At 46.0% G+C, this 17634-nt stretch overlaps 1 protein-coding gene across 2 annotated transcripts in view; it reads left to right on the forward strand.

Moving 5' to 3' along the window:
- The window catches only part of LOC144761662 (VIP peptides-like), a 333664-nt gene that overhangs the window by 194560 nt on the left and 121470 nt on the right, over window positions 1–17634 (forward strand). For both annotated transcript variants that reach the window (XM_078646948.1, XM_078646949.1), the window contains exon 3: window positions 10086–10217. In XM_078646948.1, the coding sequence (XP_078503074.1) occupies window positions 10086–10217 (132 nt within the window). The remainder of the gene's footprint in view (window positions 1–10085; window positions 10218–17634) is intronic.

Genomic DNA, 17634 nt, shown 5'->3' on the forward strand with positions numbered 1-17634 from the left:
CAATATTAATAGGAAGAGTAGATTTTCCTGCACTTTAGAAAGTTTTTCTGGGACACTTGGATTCATTACCCCAAAAATAATTAAATCAATACTTACGTTTAGATGTCTTCCTAGTACCCCATCTAGTGTCTTACCCACATCATTCCAGAAACCGTCGAGAAGGGGGCACTGCCGAAACATATGGAGGTCGTCGGCCCTTTCCAGCCCGCACTTTGGGCAGGCTTTTACTGTCGCCACGGAGAATTTCGATAACTTTTTCGGGGTCCAGTAAGCTCTATGAGATGTGAACAAATGGTTTCTCTTTAGAGCAGCGGATGTTAAAATTTTCCAACATTTGCTCATAGATACTTGCCATTGGTTGTTTAACTCCAACGTCGGCAGATCTTTCCCCCATACTCTCTCCGGTATCTGAAATTCTTCTTCCCCTGCATGGATCAAAGCCCAATACCAAAACGAGATTTCTTTATGTATAGCATCCTTTTTCAGAATTTCTTTTTCCAGGTTTAAGTTTCCCGCTCTGATTTCTTTCAGGGATTTAGCCCAGCTAGATAGCTGATAGTACTTGAATTTTGCTACAGAGCCATTCGTTTTTAAGGATAATGTCTCCCAATCCAATGGGGTATTTTGGGACATAAGATATCCCCACTTTGTTATTCCTGCTGATTTTATTGGGAGCGCTAGTTTGTCTTTAAGACATTCTGGGTGCCAGGTGAGTCCCATATGGGGGCCAGGTCGCTGTAATAGGGGATATTTAGAGTACATCTTATGCCGAACCATGATTTGGCCGCAGACTTCAGCATCTTAAGTTTAATTTTTTTTTTTATTTGGGGTGTCCAAATTTGTATAAGAAATGGCTGGTTTTTTTAGTCATTGTTTGGAAATACGGCGGATAGTTTTCAAATGTGTTTAGGAGCTTCCTGCTTGATTTAAATTGGAATGCTCTGCAGTACTCAAAGAGATCGGGGCTAGCAATTCCCCCCTGGTATTTTTTCCTTCTTAGCTTACTCCAGGCGATTCTGGGATTTTTTGAAGACCAGATAAAACTTGAGATTTCACCCTGGATTTTTTTTATTGTTTCTCTTTTAAATTCGAGAGGTATAGCACCAAGGGCAAAAGTAAATTTCGGTAAAATTGACATTTTTATTATGTTTGATTTGCCAAGTAGAGTCAGGGTTAGACCTCCCCACACTTTCAGTAACTTCCTTTTCAATTCTTTGGATGTTGGTGTGTGTTACTTTATCTAAGTCTTTAACTAGGTCTATTCCAAGGTATCTGATTTTACCCTTATTATAGGGACTGATAAAATTGTCATTCCAGCTCATTGTTTCCGTCTTGTCTCGATTAATTTGGTAGCCAGAGAAGCTTCTGAAACTGGTCAAGGTCTCTTCAATTGTTATTAGAGATCCACTGAGGTTGTCTGTGAAAATCATCAGATCGTCTGCATAAAGGGCTATCTTCTTAGACCAGTCTCGGAAGGAGAAAGGGGATATGGAAGGATCTATTCTGAGACGCTCTGCCATGGGTTCAATGTAGAAATTGAAAAGTAAGGGGGAAAGGGGACATCCCTGCCTTGTTCCTCTCTTTATCTGGATATTTGTGGTGAGGTTGCCGTTAATTAGGATTTGTGCTCTGGGGGAGGTATATATTTTTGCCACCATATTCAGGATATTTGTCCCCAGGTTGAATTTTTTTAGGACTTCACTTAGATATACCCAATTGACTCTATCGAACGCTTTTGCGGCGTCGATAGTGAATATTGATAGAGGTAATTTCTCATTGGAAGCTATATCTATGGAAGCAAACAGTTCTTGCGTTAGATCCTGTAATTGTCTTCCGGGTATAAAGCCCTTCTGGTTGTTATTTATTAATAGCCCCGCTATTTTCCCCAATCTCTTAGCCATAATCTGTGTAAATAATCACAGTTCAGGATTGAAATTGGGCGGTACGATTCACATTTTTTGGGACTTTTACCCTGTTTTAAAAGGATAGTAATTGTGGCTTCATTCCAGGAGTCTGGAAGATCACATTTTTCCAGGAAGATTTTATTCAGCAGAGTTGTTAAGGGGTAAAGCAATGCCTCTTTTAGTTTTGTATAGAATTCGTTTGGCAAAGCGTCCGGACCAGCTGCTTTGCCTTTCTTGAGGTTTTTTAATACTTCATCTACTTCCTGAGTTAAGTTTTCCGCGTTTAGTTCCTCTCTCAATTCTGGTGTTAATGTTGGAAGATTTAGGGGATCTAAGAAGTGTTTTATTTCTCCGATTTCTGGGTTACAATCTTGCTTGTACAGATCTGAGAAGAAAGCAAGAAAATCTTGTTTTATTACAGCTTCTTCTGATCCATTCGCAGCTGGATTTCGAGGGTCGATACAAGCAACTTTGTTCCTGGTTTGATCTGTCCTGATTTGCCGCATCCCTCACCATATTCATAATGGGCGAGTTTGCTGGCCTCCCATTTTTCTCTAACTTTATTTTCCAAGATCTCTACTAGATTTTGACTTGATCTATCTGCCTCCAGTTGCTCTGTACGAGAGGGAGAAGTTGCTGCGGCTATTTGTAGATCAAAATTTTTGATCTTATCTTCCAATGTTTGGATCGTTTGTTTTATTCCCTTTGATTTGTGTGCCGCTAGGCTAAGGATGTGTCCCCTAATCACCGCTTTGTATGCGTCCCAGGTGGTCTGAATTGAGGTACCTTCCTTATTATCTTCAAAGAAGAGCTCCGTCTGTCTTTTAAGCTGGTCAATAATTTGAGAGTCCAGGAGGGTTGTTCGATCCAAGGTCCATCTTGTGGAGAAAATATGGCGGCCGGTCAGTGAGCCCGGTCGGGAGCTCTGTGCCGTATATGCCGTAAATGACCTAAATACTCTGCAATAGGAAACTAACGATCACCAAAAGACTTCTGTAGTGATTGTTAGCTATGGGAGTTGCAAACTCGACAGAATCCTCTCGACCATAGGGATATTCCACAACGAACGACGGACTGTCGGTGAAAACTTAATCCGGAGTGTAGAAATCACTTGGAGCTTCCGCCCCTGCCCGCCGCTCCTACTCCCTCCCAAGTGATATATACTCGCCTAGAGATCCTAGCACAAAGGAGAATGCTAAAGGAATGCCCAAAAAAATAACTTCAATCTTATCCGGAGTCTACGTCCTGCATCGGCAACAGGCGTCGTGTTCCGTGTATCAGGCACTTGCCGGGCGGTGGGAGGCGGCCTCCAAAGCAAACAGGAACTGCTGGCGGGTCGCACAGAGGATCTCCGTCTTCTTCCGGGGCAAGGGAGGTAGGGACGGCAATTACAGCAAACAGAGGGAGTGCTGCATACCCAAAACGCACGACGGAGTAAACGGAGAAGAAGGAGCAAACGGGGAGAAAGCACCATATCCTGAGGCTGCTGTGGGCCCGAAGAAGGAGCACAAAACTGAATCGCAGAGCCGAATAGGAGATTTGGGGGCAGAGGAGCCCATTCAAATCTCCCAAATAGAAGTCTCCAGAGGACATAAAGTTTGGTACATGAACCGGGTAAGCCAGGGACAAAGTCGGGAGGTGGAGGTGGAGGAGGGAGGGCTGAGGTCGTGGGGAGGAAGGCTGAAAAGCAGCAACAACAAAGGCAACAACAACAGGATAATTACCTTAGAACAGATCCCTGCGAAAAAGAGGGGGTTATTGCAGCTGGGGGGCCAGAAAAACCGGGGGAGTCAGGTCAGACCCCAGAGTCCAAGGGGAGGTCCACATACTGTTTAAGGAACAGACAGTTTTTTAAGGCAAACCAGCTTCCAGCTACTAAACACCCCGTCCCACCTCGAAGCACTAAAAGAAAATCTAAGAAAACCCCTAAGGTTCAAGCGAAGGCAGGAAAAACATTAAAAAATTCAGGTGGCTTAGTAGATGTGCGGGAAGGGACGGATAGTGTAAAGATTAAAATAACTCCCTCGTTAAGATCCTTTTTTAAGCTACAAGAGCAAAGCCAGGAAAAGAAGTGGGAGCAAGATTTAAAATCAAAAGTACCTGGTCCTGAGCAGAAGAGGTCACGGGATCCCACTATCTCACCAAATACTTTAACCAGACCCACGACTAGCCTGGTTATGTCAGTATCAGGGGAAGCAGAACTATCCACTCAAGCTCACGGCCTGAGTCAGACCGAGACCCCAACCCCTCCAGTAGATCCAACACCAAGTCAGATGAGAACTTCCACTGATATACTCCTAGAGAAAATGATGGAAGAAATCAAGTCGAGATTCGAAATATCAGAAGGAAACCAAAGTAAGATCCAGGAGGCATGCAAACTTTTAGACACAAAACTAAATGCCTTAGGAGAAAGGGTAACAGCTGTAGAAGCAGAAGTGGTCTCACTAAGTAGAAGAGTGGAGTCTAATCAGAGAGAAATCAGAACATTGAGAGAAACAGATAAAATAATCATCGACATCTAGAAACGTTAGAAAACCACTCTAGACGAAGTAATCTTAGGGTTCTAAATGTACCGGAAGGCAAGGAAGGCTCGGACATTAAGAAATACATTGTTTCCCTGCTAGAGGAGTTCTTCCCTTGGAGCAAAGACCTCGGACTAGAAGACGACATACAGAGGGTGCACAGGGACCCATTCGGAAAAAGTAAGGAAAGGAAGAACCCAAGGAAAATCTTGGTCAATTTTCGAACATATTCTCTCAAGGAAAGACTCCTAAGTGAAGCCTTGAAAACTGGTTCATACAATAAAGATGATTGGTCCTTCAGGATCCGTTCGGACATATCCAAAGCTACACAACACAGGCAGTGGGAATTGGGGCAGATGATGCCTGAGTTGAAAGCGCTTGGCGCTACTGTCCAGATGAAATTCCCGGCCTCCCTCCGGATAATGTAGAGAAATAAAATGCACAATATCAGAGACCCTAAGGAAGTCGAAAATTTCTTAGAACAATTACGTGATCAAACGTGGAAATAGATTTCACGGAATAACTGCAGAAAAATTTGCGTCAGAATATTTCTAGCTTAAAAGATTTAAGGCACGGAGCTCAAAGAGGGCTATCAACAAAGCCCAAAAGAAGAAAAAGGGAGGTCTCTCCAGGGTAGGGGGGACTTTTAACTCTTCTTTTTTTTGTGCACTACAAAATAAAAAAGAAACAAGAAAAAAAAAAACAGAAAAACAATGCACGGGAGATGGGAGCAAGTTAGGGGAAAAAAAAAACGTCCTCAGCAACAATCAGAAAAAAGAGAAGGAGTATTCGGAGGCCCGCAAACAAAAAAAAAAAGACAAATACATAGAAAAAAAATGATGATGATGAAAAAAGATAAAACGCAGGTGAAAATAATCTCCTGGAACGTTAATGGTTTAAGAGTCAAGAGTAGAAGAAGAAGAATATTAGAATACTTAAAAACAGCAGACAGTGATATCATAATCCTCCAGGAAACACATCTTCTAAAAAAAGAGTGGGAAGACATCGTGAAAAAACTACATTGGGTAGACTCTTATATCTGCACTGACTAGGAGTGTATTGTTAAAGGCATCGCTATCCTCTTTAAAAAGTCTCTAAATGCAAGAGTGGAAGCATCAGAAACCGACCCAAAGGGGAGATGGGCATTGGCCAAAGTAAGGATACGAAACAACGCCCTAACAGTGGCAGGCTATTATGGTCCAAACATGGACGACCCGGCCCCGTTGCAAACTTTGTATTCGCAATTACTCTCGGTCTCATCACCTATCATGCTAGGAGGAGACTTTAATATCATACCTGATCCAAAAACAGACCGTCTCCCCAGTAGAAGACAAACAACCCTGCCAAAAATGAGAGACTGGCTGGGGGTGTACAAAAGGGATCTGTGCTTAGTGGACATATGGAAAGAAAAGGGTGATAGACAAAACAACTTTACCTTCAAAAATAAAAAACTCAGAATCCAATCAAGAATAGACTTCTTCCTCTTAGATCAAGGGCTAGTCGAAAAAACTGTAAAAGTAGAACATATTCCTGCCCATCTTTCAGATCACTCGGCGGTTTTGATCACCTTGAAAGTGGAACGACGCAACTTTTACAACGCAAACCATTACAATGCATTGCGCTGGGGGCGCTCTAGGATAGGGAATAGGTTTAATTTACTATCCAACACCTTCCCTACTATCCACGGGGACTGGAGTTGGAATAGTAAATTAAACTATTCACTATCCAGCGCCCCAAAGCACTATGCGTTGTAAAAGCATGCGTTGTAAAAACAGCGTTGTAAAGGCATGCGATGTAAAAGCATGCGTTGTAATGTCATACATCCCCAAAAAAAACTTGAAAATAAAAAAATATATATACTGAAAAAACTATAGGTTTGAAGCCTTACATAGTTAGGTATTAGCAATTAAAAAACCTTGCAAATTCACTGAAAAAAACATAGGTTTCAGGTCATATATAGTTAGGTATTAGCATTTAAAAAACGTTGGAAATTCACTGAAAAAACCATAGGTTTCACACATGTTATAGTTAGGAATTAGCATTTAAAAAAACGTGCAAATTCACTGAAAAAAACATAGGTTTCACACATGTTATAGTTAGCTGGGCATTTCACTCATAAAAAACCATTGAAATTCCCCCTTTATAGTTAGTTCAGCTAACTATAACTCGCACGCCCGCATGCACTGCTGATGACGTCACATATAACATCACTCATGACATGGTAAGTGACATCACTGGTGACATCACTGATGACATATCAAATGACATCACTCATGACATCACTGATGACATCATCCGGTGAATGTGTGTCTTTCGGAAAAATAAATATTTTTTTCAGTGAATATATATATATATATATATATATATATATATATATATATATATATATATGAAAAAAAGTTTACCCTAACCGTTGAGTTGCACTCGTTGGCGGTGTTGCCCTGTCTCCGACATACTGCCCAAGCGCGGACACAGCCATCCACAATTGTGCTGACGCTTTTCAGGCTTTTTGCCTTTCTTCTGAGGCAGAACTCCTCATAAGCGGCAAGGAAAAGACCACAAGGAAAGTCCCTTCATTATTTTTATTGGGTTGCCAATCCCGCTCTGGGGAGTGTAAAAACAAAGCATCATGGGTCTTGTGGTCCGAATTAATCCTCAAGTGGGTCTTCGCCGTTCTGAGGAAATTAAAACAAATTCACAGGTACTCTGTAATGTCCCACTCATGCCTTCTTGTATGGGATGCAGCATCCGCTGTCTCACTCATGACTGTCCCAGTGGGCAGAGAACTAACCCCAAGGATATCGGGGTGGTGCAGCTCGTGACCTGGGCAGGTCACCATATTTGAAAAAAAGGTTACCCTAACCGTTGAGTTGCACTCATTGGCGGTGTTGCGCTGTTTCCGACAAACAGCCCAAGCGCGGACACAGTCATCCACAATTGTGCCGGCGCGTTTCAGGCTTTTCGCCCTTCTTCCAAGGCAGAACTCCTCATGAACGGCAAGGAAAAGACCACAAGGAAAGTCCATTCATTATTTTTATTGGGTTGCCAATTCCACTCAGGTGAGTGTAAAAACAAAGCATCATGGGTCTTGTGGTCCGAATTAATCCCCAAGTGGGTCTTCGCCGTTCTGAGGAAATTTGCAGGTACGCTGTAATGTCCCACTCATGCCTGCTTGTATAGGATGCAGCATCCGCTGTCTCACTCATGACTGTCCCAGTGAGCAGAGAAGGACCCCCAAGGATATCGGGGTGGTGCAGCTCGTGACCTGGGCAGGCCACCATATTTGAAAAAAGGTTACCCTAACCGTTGAGTTGTACTTGTTCGCGGTTTTGCGCTGACTCCGACAAACAGCCCAAGCGCGGACACAGCATCCACAATTGTGCTGACGGAAACGCGTCGGCACAATTATCACATTATCCCAGTCTCAGCTAAGACCAGGAAGACTGAGGTACTAGGCGGGAGGCAGGATGACAGCTACAGGTAAGTTTTATTTTTTTTAATTATTAGTATTAAAGTCCCTCCCCCAGTGCTCCCCTTCCATGCCCCTCCATCCTCCCCTATCCCACGCTCACCACTTTTTATTTGTGGAGGTCGCCACTGCAGGGAGAGGATCACTCACTTACATATAATCGTCAAACAACTATTTCAGTTAACTCAGAGCTCCATGACCTAATAAGAATTCTTGAGGACAGATATAATAGACTTTTGAGCAATGCAATGGAGCAATGCAACTTGCTGCATTGCTTCGTGTAAAAGGGAGAGGGCAGAAATGTTCTATATTTACAAAGATATGGAGAATGTCTGCTCTCCCACTGTGTTGGCGCATCGTGTGCTACCTAGCATCAACGCAGCCACGCTTGCACCATAGTGCAAGGATGACCGCGTTACTGGCAAGATTACTTTTGTGCAGGAAGGGACACCTTCCTGTGCAAAAGCAATACTTAAAGGCATATTCATCAGTGCACAAAAGCAATCCATAGAGGCATATTCTTCTTTCTGTGTGTGCTGCAGAATGCAGCACATGTAGAAAGAGGAATTAACCAGGAGAACTAAAGATATTTCTTAAAATTCTTCCCTTTATGCGTCTTTCAGGTAGGGATTTTGGTGCAAAACCAGGTTTAAAAGTCTTTGTAAATATGGGTTTGCATCAAAATAGATGGGTGGATGCACGGAAATGCCCATGCTCCATCCAATTAAAGCCTACCCAACGTAAAGTAACGCAAGGCAGAGCTTACTAAACAACGCAATGTCGTTTTGTGTAGCTTAGTAAATCACAGATAAGGACTTACCATGCTTTGGACAACTTTCGTCACGCAAGGGCATCGCAAGTCCTCAGTAAATCTGACGCTTGGTCCCCACCTGTGTGTGTCTATACAGCAATAGAACACCTCAGTGACTTGTGGTATGCACAATTAGGGGGCAGTTTACATCATTTTACATCATTTTATGTGAATGGAACACTGTCCCATATACATGAATAACATTCAAGTTATTTTTTATAAATCTTCACTACACTCCCTCATATTATGATTACAAGGTCTCTCTCAGAGTAGTCTGGCAGCACTCATCTGCTATTAGCAAATGTAATGAAAGTGACATGTTCTCAGAGAATGAATACATTCCAGAAAAAGAAATGCCATGTTTTCGTCATTACTATTTATTTTCTCTCTCATCTAAACCGACCTTGTAAATTCATAAACTCTTTTAAAAAATGGGCAACTTGGCAAAGTCCTTGTTTTCTCTTCTTCACTAAAGGATATCCACTCTAGCAGGCACAGAAATGGCTCTTAGCCTCATGGCTATATCAATGTTTGTTTTGTTTTTTGCTAGTTTTAGTAGCTTCATTTTTGGGTGAGCTTCTGGGCACTCACTTGTATGAAAAAACACATTGGCTCAGAGCAGATAGCACGCATTGCCATAGAAGTACTTGGCACTAAAGTGAATTACTTCAACTCACCGTGAAGTTAGCAAATATCTGAAGTGGCATGACCCATTGCCCCACACAGTATGCTCTAAGGGGTGGAAGAAAAATGTGAATGATACCCCTGATCAATAGATGAAGAGGGCTGACGTAAAGTATAAGTATATTTCAACATAAAATGTAATTTAAATCAAAATGTGTTTTATAAAACAAAACCTGAAAAACAAACGGGGACACCGAAGCATTACACACTTAAACAACAGGTCAAGTAAGCTCCGAAAGTAGGTCGGTCCGGTAGGGCATTTGGTGGTCCTGTTTCAATAAGGTACTTAGAAGGAGATCATACACAGGTAAGCTTATCTATTACAGGACTAAAAGTGACACATTTCACATTTGTTGTGAATTCTTGCTGTCTTTGTCTGTCTGACTGGAGTTAAATGCAGGTTATATTTTGTAAGTGAAAACCAAAAGACCATACATCTTGATGAAAACAAAGGGTTGAATTTAGAGTTACAGATATTAGATGAATTATTACAGCTCAACCTAGTATAAAATCCAACGTTTTTCATAAAGCAGCATATGCAAATTACTAGCCAAATTACATCTAATTTCTTCACCTGCACCACGAAAACATTGGCACATGCTTATTTTCACTCATCGCTACACATCTCACGATGCACTGGTAATGTCAATTTTTTAATTAATATGTATTTTCTCATATGTTTTTTTCCAAAACAGCAACAATGCCTTGGAAGACCAGAATTCAGTCAGACGCCGTTCGGACGCTGTGTTCACTGACAATTATAGCACCCTTCTGCGTGAAATTTATGCAAAGAAGTATTTAAATTCCGTGCTTAAAGGAAAACGAAGGTAGTGGAGCATTATAGCAATGAATACACATTGTTTTTAATGAAACAGATATTTACCAAAGTTAACATGTTCATTCTGATTACATATTACATTTGTGCTCACTGGAAGTCCATGAAATGTATTTATTTATGCATGTTTTTTTATTTAATCATTCTCGTTTGTCAACAGAACACAAGAGTGCCTTGAGCAGGGGCGCCGCCACCGTTTGAACGGCAGAGCATCGCCCCACAAGCCCCATAGCTGAGGAATAAAACGGTAATAAAGTGTATTTATTATCGCTTTATTTTTTAGCTACCCTACACTACACTAAGGGGTCTATTAGGATGTCAGACGGATCGCCACCACCCGCATGGCGGTGGCGATCCGCCTGACATTATCTTGCGCCCGCTTCCCATTTCCCCATGCCATATTATGATGGCTGGGGCTACCGTGGTGGATGGGAAGACCATCCGCCGCTTTGGGCGGAAAAGGGTCGAATATGATGGTGTTGTCTGCTAGACATCACCAGCCATATTACAGTGCATGCGGGACGCAGCCTTTACGTGGCGTTGTTGCCGCCACAGAAAAGCAGGCGGTTTTCGCAGTAGGGGGCATGTTGTGGGACCCCAAGATGTTGGGGGTGGGGTGCACAAGGGGTACCCCCTGCATTTACATGCACAACATGGCAAGCACACCGCGGTGCCCGCCAAGTTGTGCATGCAAATGCACAAATGCCTTTATTGCATTGCCGCAGGAGCTGCTGACAGCACCGCCCGCCGCAATGTAAAAAATGCAGGATGCGCCTGCTAGTGTGGCAGGCGCATCCTAATTGTGTATGCGGGACCGCCGCACACATATCGGCCGGTCCCATTTTACAATGCGATGGCGGGCGGACTTTTTCCGCCCGCCATCGTAATAGACCCCTAAGTGTCAGGACGGGGCAGGGCCAGCTCTACAGTGTGGCAGCAGCAGGGAGCTGCACACTTTAAAATGCACATTTCTTCTTGGCAGGCCGTCTTGGGATGGCCAGTCAGACGTATGCATTTTAAAGCTGACTAACCTAGCTGTCTTACACAGCTGGGTTACAGAAAGCACAGGCCTCCTGTGCCCTTAGAAGTGCTGGGAGAGCCTGCTCGATCCAATCCTGGTGCTTCTTTCATACTGTGAAAGCAGTGAATGTGAGTAAACATGCATAAATCACTGTGCTTACTGTTTTTTCTTTTTGCTATTTTTAATGACATTTGTTATTGTGTGGTAATAGCCTGTATTGACGAAGTCAACGTATTGCCAAGCCTTACTATGGGCCATTTGTAATGAGGAACTCAGAGATTGCACAAAAACTGGGAATGATCACCAGTCTCTGTCATGCACGGCAAGGGACTTGCTACAAACTTTTTTCTGCGGAGCATAACGATTGAATGGATTGGTTCCAAGACAGTTTCCCTATGAAAATTTTAAGAAAAATGCATTCATATTTAGAGCTGCATCAGTACCCAGGCAACTGCATTTTGGATGTGTTATAGATGTCAGAGAAGACACTTCCCAGGCCTAGGTGAAATGAGAAGTTCCTGTCAGATCTGGACCAAATAAAAACATGAGTTTTTCATTTGTTCTAAATGGAGAGTCAAGTGGGCACAGGAAGCCATACACTAACCAAAGATGAAGGAAAGCAGCTGATGTGTGCAAGCAGTGTCTTCTGAGATACTGTGTATTAAACCTGTCAGCCTAAAGATGGTCTTCCCCAAACCTTTTGCCTCACCACCTCTATTTTGTTGCTGCATTTGTTTTTGTTGGCCTGAGGACTTTGTGCACTGTACCACTGCAAACCAGTGCTAAAGTGCTTGTGCCCCTTCCCTCAAAATATGATTAGATTGTCTTATACCCAACCGGCATATTTAATGTACTTGTAAGCATCTTGTAGAGTGGTGTACCGTGTATGCAGGGCCGGTAAATTTAATGCTACTGATTGGGCCTGCAGCACTGATCGTGCCACCCACTTAAGTAGCACTCTAAAACATGTCCCAGGTCTGCCACTGAAGCCTGAATAAAGTTTTAAACTGCAATTTCCAGTTGGCATATAAACCCACTTACCAAGTCTTAAACTCCCCTTTGATTACATAAAAGATATCCCTTGGGCATGCCTCAGGCAGCCCTTTGGGCAGGGTGCTGTGTGATTAAAATGTTGGACATACATATTTTTATTTGATCAAATTTATTTTATTGAGTTCAACCATGCAATACATAATAGCATTTGGACCGATATAACATTGCAGGTGACCTCCATTCCCAGTCGCTACATATGCGTTAGATATCTGAGCATTGGGGACGGATGCCATGTGTCCATGTGAGCTCATGAGATAGAAAACTGTCAAGACAATGCAAACTAGAACTCCTGTACCCATACCTCCCTCGTGGCCCTCCCTAACCCCAACTGCCTCCCACCTCTGGTGCCCTCCCTCCTTCTTCCCCCCTCCCTCCGGTGTGTTCTGATGAGTCGTCGGTGGGTGACTGAACGGACCTGATTTAGACAGTGCGCCCCGTATCGTCCGTCGTTTTGTGGAATTCATCTGCTAATCTAAGGACCCTTAGGTATTTTGGGCATGTAAGCTCGTTAAATTCTTGGTTAGCAGGGAGACTAATGGCAGCCATGTTTCTTTAAAAGTATCTGATGTTTGTGTGAGTGAGGCTTGTATCATCTCCATCCCCATTATGTACCACAGCCGGTGAAGCCACCCTGTGTGTGTAGGCTTTCGTGAGGTGCCCCAGAGTGAGAGGATGTGTTGCGTTGCTGCCCCTATCGCCAGTCCTATCTGTTTCCCCCGTAGTGATTTGAGCGGGAACGTGAGTTTGTTAGGGAGACCCAGGATCGTGTATGCCGGGAAAATGGGGATCTCCGTCTCAAAGTATACGTCTATGTCACGGAGCACCACCTCCCAGTATTCCTGTACCTCTGCGCATTCCCAAAGTATGTGGAGCATGGTCCCTGTGTGTCCGCATCCCCTCCATCATGTGGGGTCTCTATGTGGGTTACTCTGGTGCAAACGCTCCGGTGTCAGGTGCCAGTAATAGGCCACCTTTACCGCCGATTCTCTACTGGCTGTATTTCTAGCGGTGTGGTGCGCCCGATAGAAGATGTCTTGCCATTCTTTGTCCGAGAGCGTGCGTCCCAGTTCTCGCTTCCATCGTCTTTGACCTCCTGACCGCGTCGTGGGGGGGGGAGTAGGCAGTTTATATAATTCTGTGATTGTCCGTGAATCTGTGGATTTGGTAAAAAGCCATTTCTCATACGGGGTGAGGGGGCGGCCCACGTGAGGTACAATGTCCTTGTACGTAAGCCAGTGCCTGAGCTGAAAGTACTGAAAGCGTTGCGGTTTGTCAATCGCATACATGTCCCTTACTGTGTCCAATGTCATGAGGCCCTGTAGATCGAATAGGTGCCCCGCTGAGCGACACTCTGTCTGCCGCCACTGTGGGAAGGAGCCTGGGAACGACACAGGCGGGAATGCCGGGTTATCCAGTAGGGGTGTCATCGGTGATGGAAAGGATGTAAGACCCTTAGGGACCGCCACTGCATCCTATACCTGGAGAAGCGTCCTGGTAATGGGTGATTTTTTGATGTAGGCCGGCCTATCTCGATGTGCCAGGAATGGGACTCTCCAGAGTGGCATGCCCGCCATGGCCCTGTCTTGGAACAGCCAGTGTTTCTCCGAAAGTGGCCGGGACCATTCTAAAAGGTATCGCAGCGGCGAAGCCTGGAAGTAGCGCTGTAGGTATGGCACGCCTAGCCCCCCCCCGTCCGCCGTCACCCGTGTGATCAAATCACGCCTCAGTCGAGGGCGTTTACCGGCCCAGATGTATTGTTTCGTGGTGTCTTGCAACTTCTTGATCATGCCTAGAGGAGGGGTGACCGGGATGGTCTGGAAAAGGTAAAGCACCCCTGGCAATAGGGACATTTTGACAGCAGCCACCCGTCCTAACCACGAGAGCGGTTGTTGTCGCCATCTCAAAATATCCCCTTGGATGCGCGTCAGAAGTTTTGAGTAGTTTAGTTCAACTGTCTGGGCTGTTGTGGGTGTCAGCTCAATCCCCAGGTACTGCAGTGCCATTTGTACGGCTAGCCCCCCCATCTGTAACAATCCCCTGTTGGCCTGACGAGTGTTGCTTCCCAGGGGAAGAATTACAGACTTCCCTACATTCATTTTGAAGCCCGATACCTTCCCGAACATCTCCATCTCCTTCAGAAATGCTGGTATCGATACCCAAGAATGTCGTCCGCGTAGAGGCTGATGGGCTGTTCCTCACCCCCAAATTTAATGCCCGTGATGTCTCGGTTGTCTCGAATGTGTTGGGCGAAGGGTTCGATGTAGATGGCGAACAGCAGCGGCAAGAGCGGGCAGCCCTGCCTCGTGCCTCGTCTAATGTCGAACGGCTTGGAGCTCATCCCATTCACTTTGATCGTCACCTGGGGTGACGCATAACAGCTGGCCACCCAGGCTCGGAACCTGTCCCTCATGCCAAACCTCGCGAGCGTTTTATCCAGATGTTTCCAATCAACCCTGTCGACCGCTTTTTCGGCGTTGACTGATAGCAGGGGCGCATCTGAGGCATTTAAGTGTGCCTTGTCAATTACATGCATCAGGCGTTTGCTGTTGTCTGCACACTGCAAGGAGGGTACAAAGCCCGCTTGGTCTGGTTCTATTATGCCTGGAAGACATGGGCCCAACCGCGCAGCCAGAATCCCTGTAAATAACTTTAAGTCTAGGTTGAGGAGCGACATCGGCCTATAGGCCGCACATAGTGTCAGGTCTTTGCCTGGCTTCGGTAGGACTATGACGTCAGCCTCCAGCATCTCCAGTGGGATTAAGCCTGGGCCCCGGAAGGAATTGAACAATTTTGTTAGTAACGGCGCCAGGAGGGGGCAAAACGTTTTATAAAAGCCCGCGGAGAATCTGTCTGGGCCCGGTGCCTTCAGCTGTTTGAGTCTGGCAATCGCCGAAATCACCTCTTCCAGGCATATGGGGGCACCTAAAGCTAGGGCATTTGCTTCATTGAGGGCTGTGACGTCCACGGCATCTAGGTACGTTGTCCCCGCCTCTTCATCCAATGCCGGGTCAGCCGCGTATAGCTTGGCATAAAATGCCCTAAAAGTTTCCGAAATGCGGTCGTCTTCTCGAATGTCTTCTCCCCCTTCTGCGCGGATGACCGGGATTTTGGAACGGACAGCTTTTGCTTTGAGCTTACCTGCCAGCAGGCGGCCAGTTTTGTTCCCCCCCACGTAGTACGCATGACGAAGGCGCAGTGCCGCATATTCTGCCCGATCCGAATCCAGGCTCACGAGCTGCGCTCTGACCGCCTTCAACTTGCACCATATTCTGGGGGCCCCTGTCCGACAGTGAACCCTCTCCAACTCTAGCACCTGATCCGCCAGCTCTTGGCGCCGTTCTTTCCGTTCTCTATTGTCTGCTGCCGCGACGCCAGTAGTTCTCCTCGGACAACCGCCTTGAGCGCCCCCCAAACCGCCGTCAAGGCCACCTCCCCAGTGTCATTTCGGCTTAAATAATCTGTGATGCTCTGGGAAAGTTGCTGTGTGACCCCCTTGCGGGAAAGCAAATTCTCTCTGAGGCGCCATTCACCCCTATGCGACTGTGTACGTGGGACCATCAAGTGGAGGACCACCGCGTCATGGTCCGACAGGGCCGCTGGGGCGACTTCTACGTCTCGGACCATGGGGGTCAGTTCTGCGGAGCCAATAAAGTGATCTATCCTGGCGTACCTGGGGTGCACATGGGAATAAAAAGTGTACCCTGGGGTGTTGTGATGAATCTCTCTCCATGAGTCTACAAACCCCCTATCGGCCAGCCATTGCTTCCCTGCAGTGGAGAGAGCCCTTGAATCGCCAAACCTCTGCCCTGATCTATCTCACTCATTGTCTATGACCAAATGTATGTCCCCCCCCCTATCAAGATATGTCTCGCTTCGTTACCCATCACATCCGATAGCGCCCCTTTGAGGAAGGCCTCTTGTTTAGTGTTGGGAGCGTAAAAAGACCCCACTGTGAACGACAGATTTCCAATAAAAATAGTGTGAGCCAGGAGTCTGCCTTTGATTTCTGCCACCTTATCTCCCACCCGTCCTTTGAAGTGTCTGGCTAATAAAAGGGCCACCCCTGCCTTCTTCTCTGTGGTGGAGGAATAAAATTGATTCGGGAAGGCTCTGGATTTCATGCGGTGCCAATCTTAAGCCAGTAGGTGTGTCTCCTGGAGGAGACATATGGCCGCCCCGCAGTTTTCTAAGAAGGAGAGCACTGCCCTCCTCTTGACTGGGTTGTTGAGCCCTTTTACGTTAAGGGTAAGTACCTGGATGGGCTCGTCATCCATACGGTGGTGTGTGCCCTGCCCCTCTATGTCTCGGTCCGATGCCACCTCTCCCCCTCGTGCCTACTGCCCGAACGAACTGAACACACCGGAACCCTCCCCCCACCTCTGTCCCCAACTCCTTCTCCTGAACCCCAACAACGCTGACCTCAAAGGACATCCCCTTACCTGCTCCCTCCAGCCCCTCCCACCCCTCTCCAACCCCAACTATGAATCCCCAACTGGTGAACATTGTCCCAGGCCTATGCAACAGCAGTCCAGGCCTGTGGTGGAGTTTTGAGTGAAGGGAAAAGTGGCAGTGGAGGCCTCAAGGCCCCCCGTCCGGCCACCCCAACTCATCGCTGTGCCCATGCATAATAACACCCCCTCTTATGTTCTCTCATGACCCGTCGCTTGTGTCTTAGAAACTTCTTCTATCACTGCTGCATGTTCTTGCGCCATGGTCTCAGGGTCCGGTTTAAGGCCTTTTCTAGACGGGCGTCCACGCCTCACTTTCTGCCAGCCATCTCTTATTGTCGGCGGGGATTTCGATTGGGAGGGACGGGCCCCCGAGTCATTGCTTGTTGTGTCCCCTTCCAGGGGAATGCCTAGCAGGTCGCAAGTGTCTCGCAGGGACCGAAGCTGGTGGAGGGCCACTTTCCATTTGAAAATAAGTCAAAATGGGTGCCCCCAGGAATACGGGATCCCATTGTCTCGTAGGAAGGTGGTAGCCACTTTGAATGTCCGTCGTTTCTGTAGGGTGATGGCCGACAAGTCTTGAAAAAATTCCACAGTGTGGCCTTTAAAGTTAATGGGTTGCTTTTGGTGTGCCGCCTTCAGAATGCGCTCCTTAAGGAGGTAATTGGGTAAGAAGGCTTAAATGTCAGGGGGGAGCTGGCGCTCGTCTTGCTATGCCCACTCTGTGGGCCCTGTCGATTCAGATCACATAGCCCTCGTCCTCCCCCAAGATGTCTTGGAATAAGTCCTGTAGGTAGGCCGTGACGTCTTCTCCTTCCGCCTTAGATGGCACATTTCTGACCCGAATGTTGTTACGTCTTGAGCGATTCTCCGGATCTTCTATGTGT

Source organism: Lissotriton helveticus, chromosome 6 (genome assembly GCF_964261635.1).
Source record: "Lissotriton helveticus chromosome 6, aLisHel1.1, whole genome shotgun sequence".
Taxonomy (NCBI): domain Eukaryota; kingdom Metazoa; phylum Chordata; class Amphibia; order Caudata; family Salamandridae; genus Lissotriton; species Lissotriton helveticus.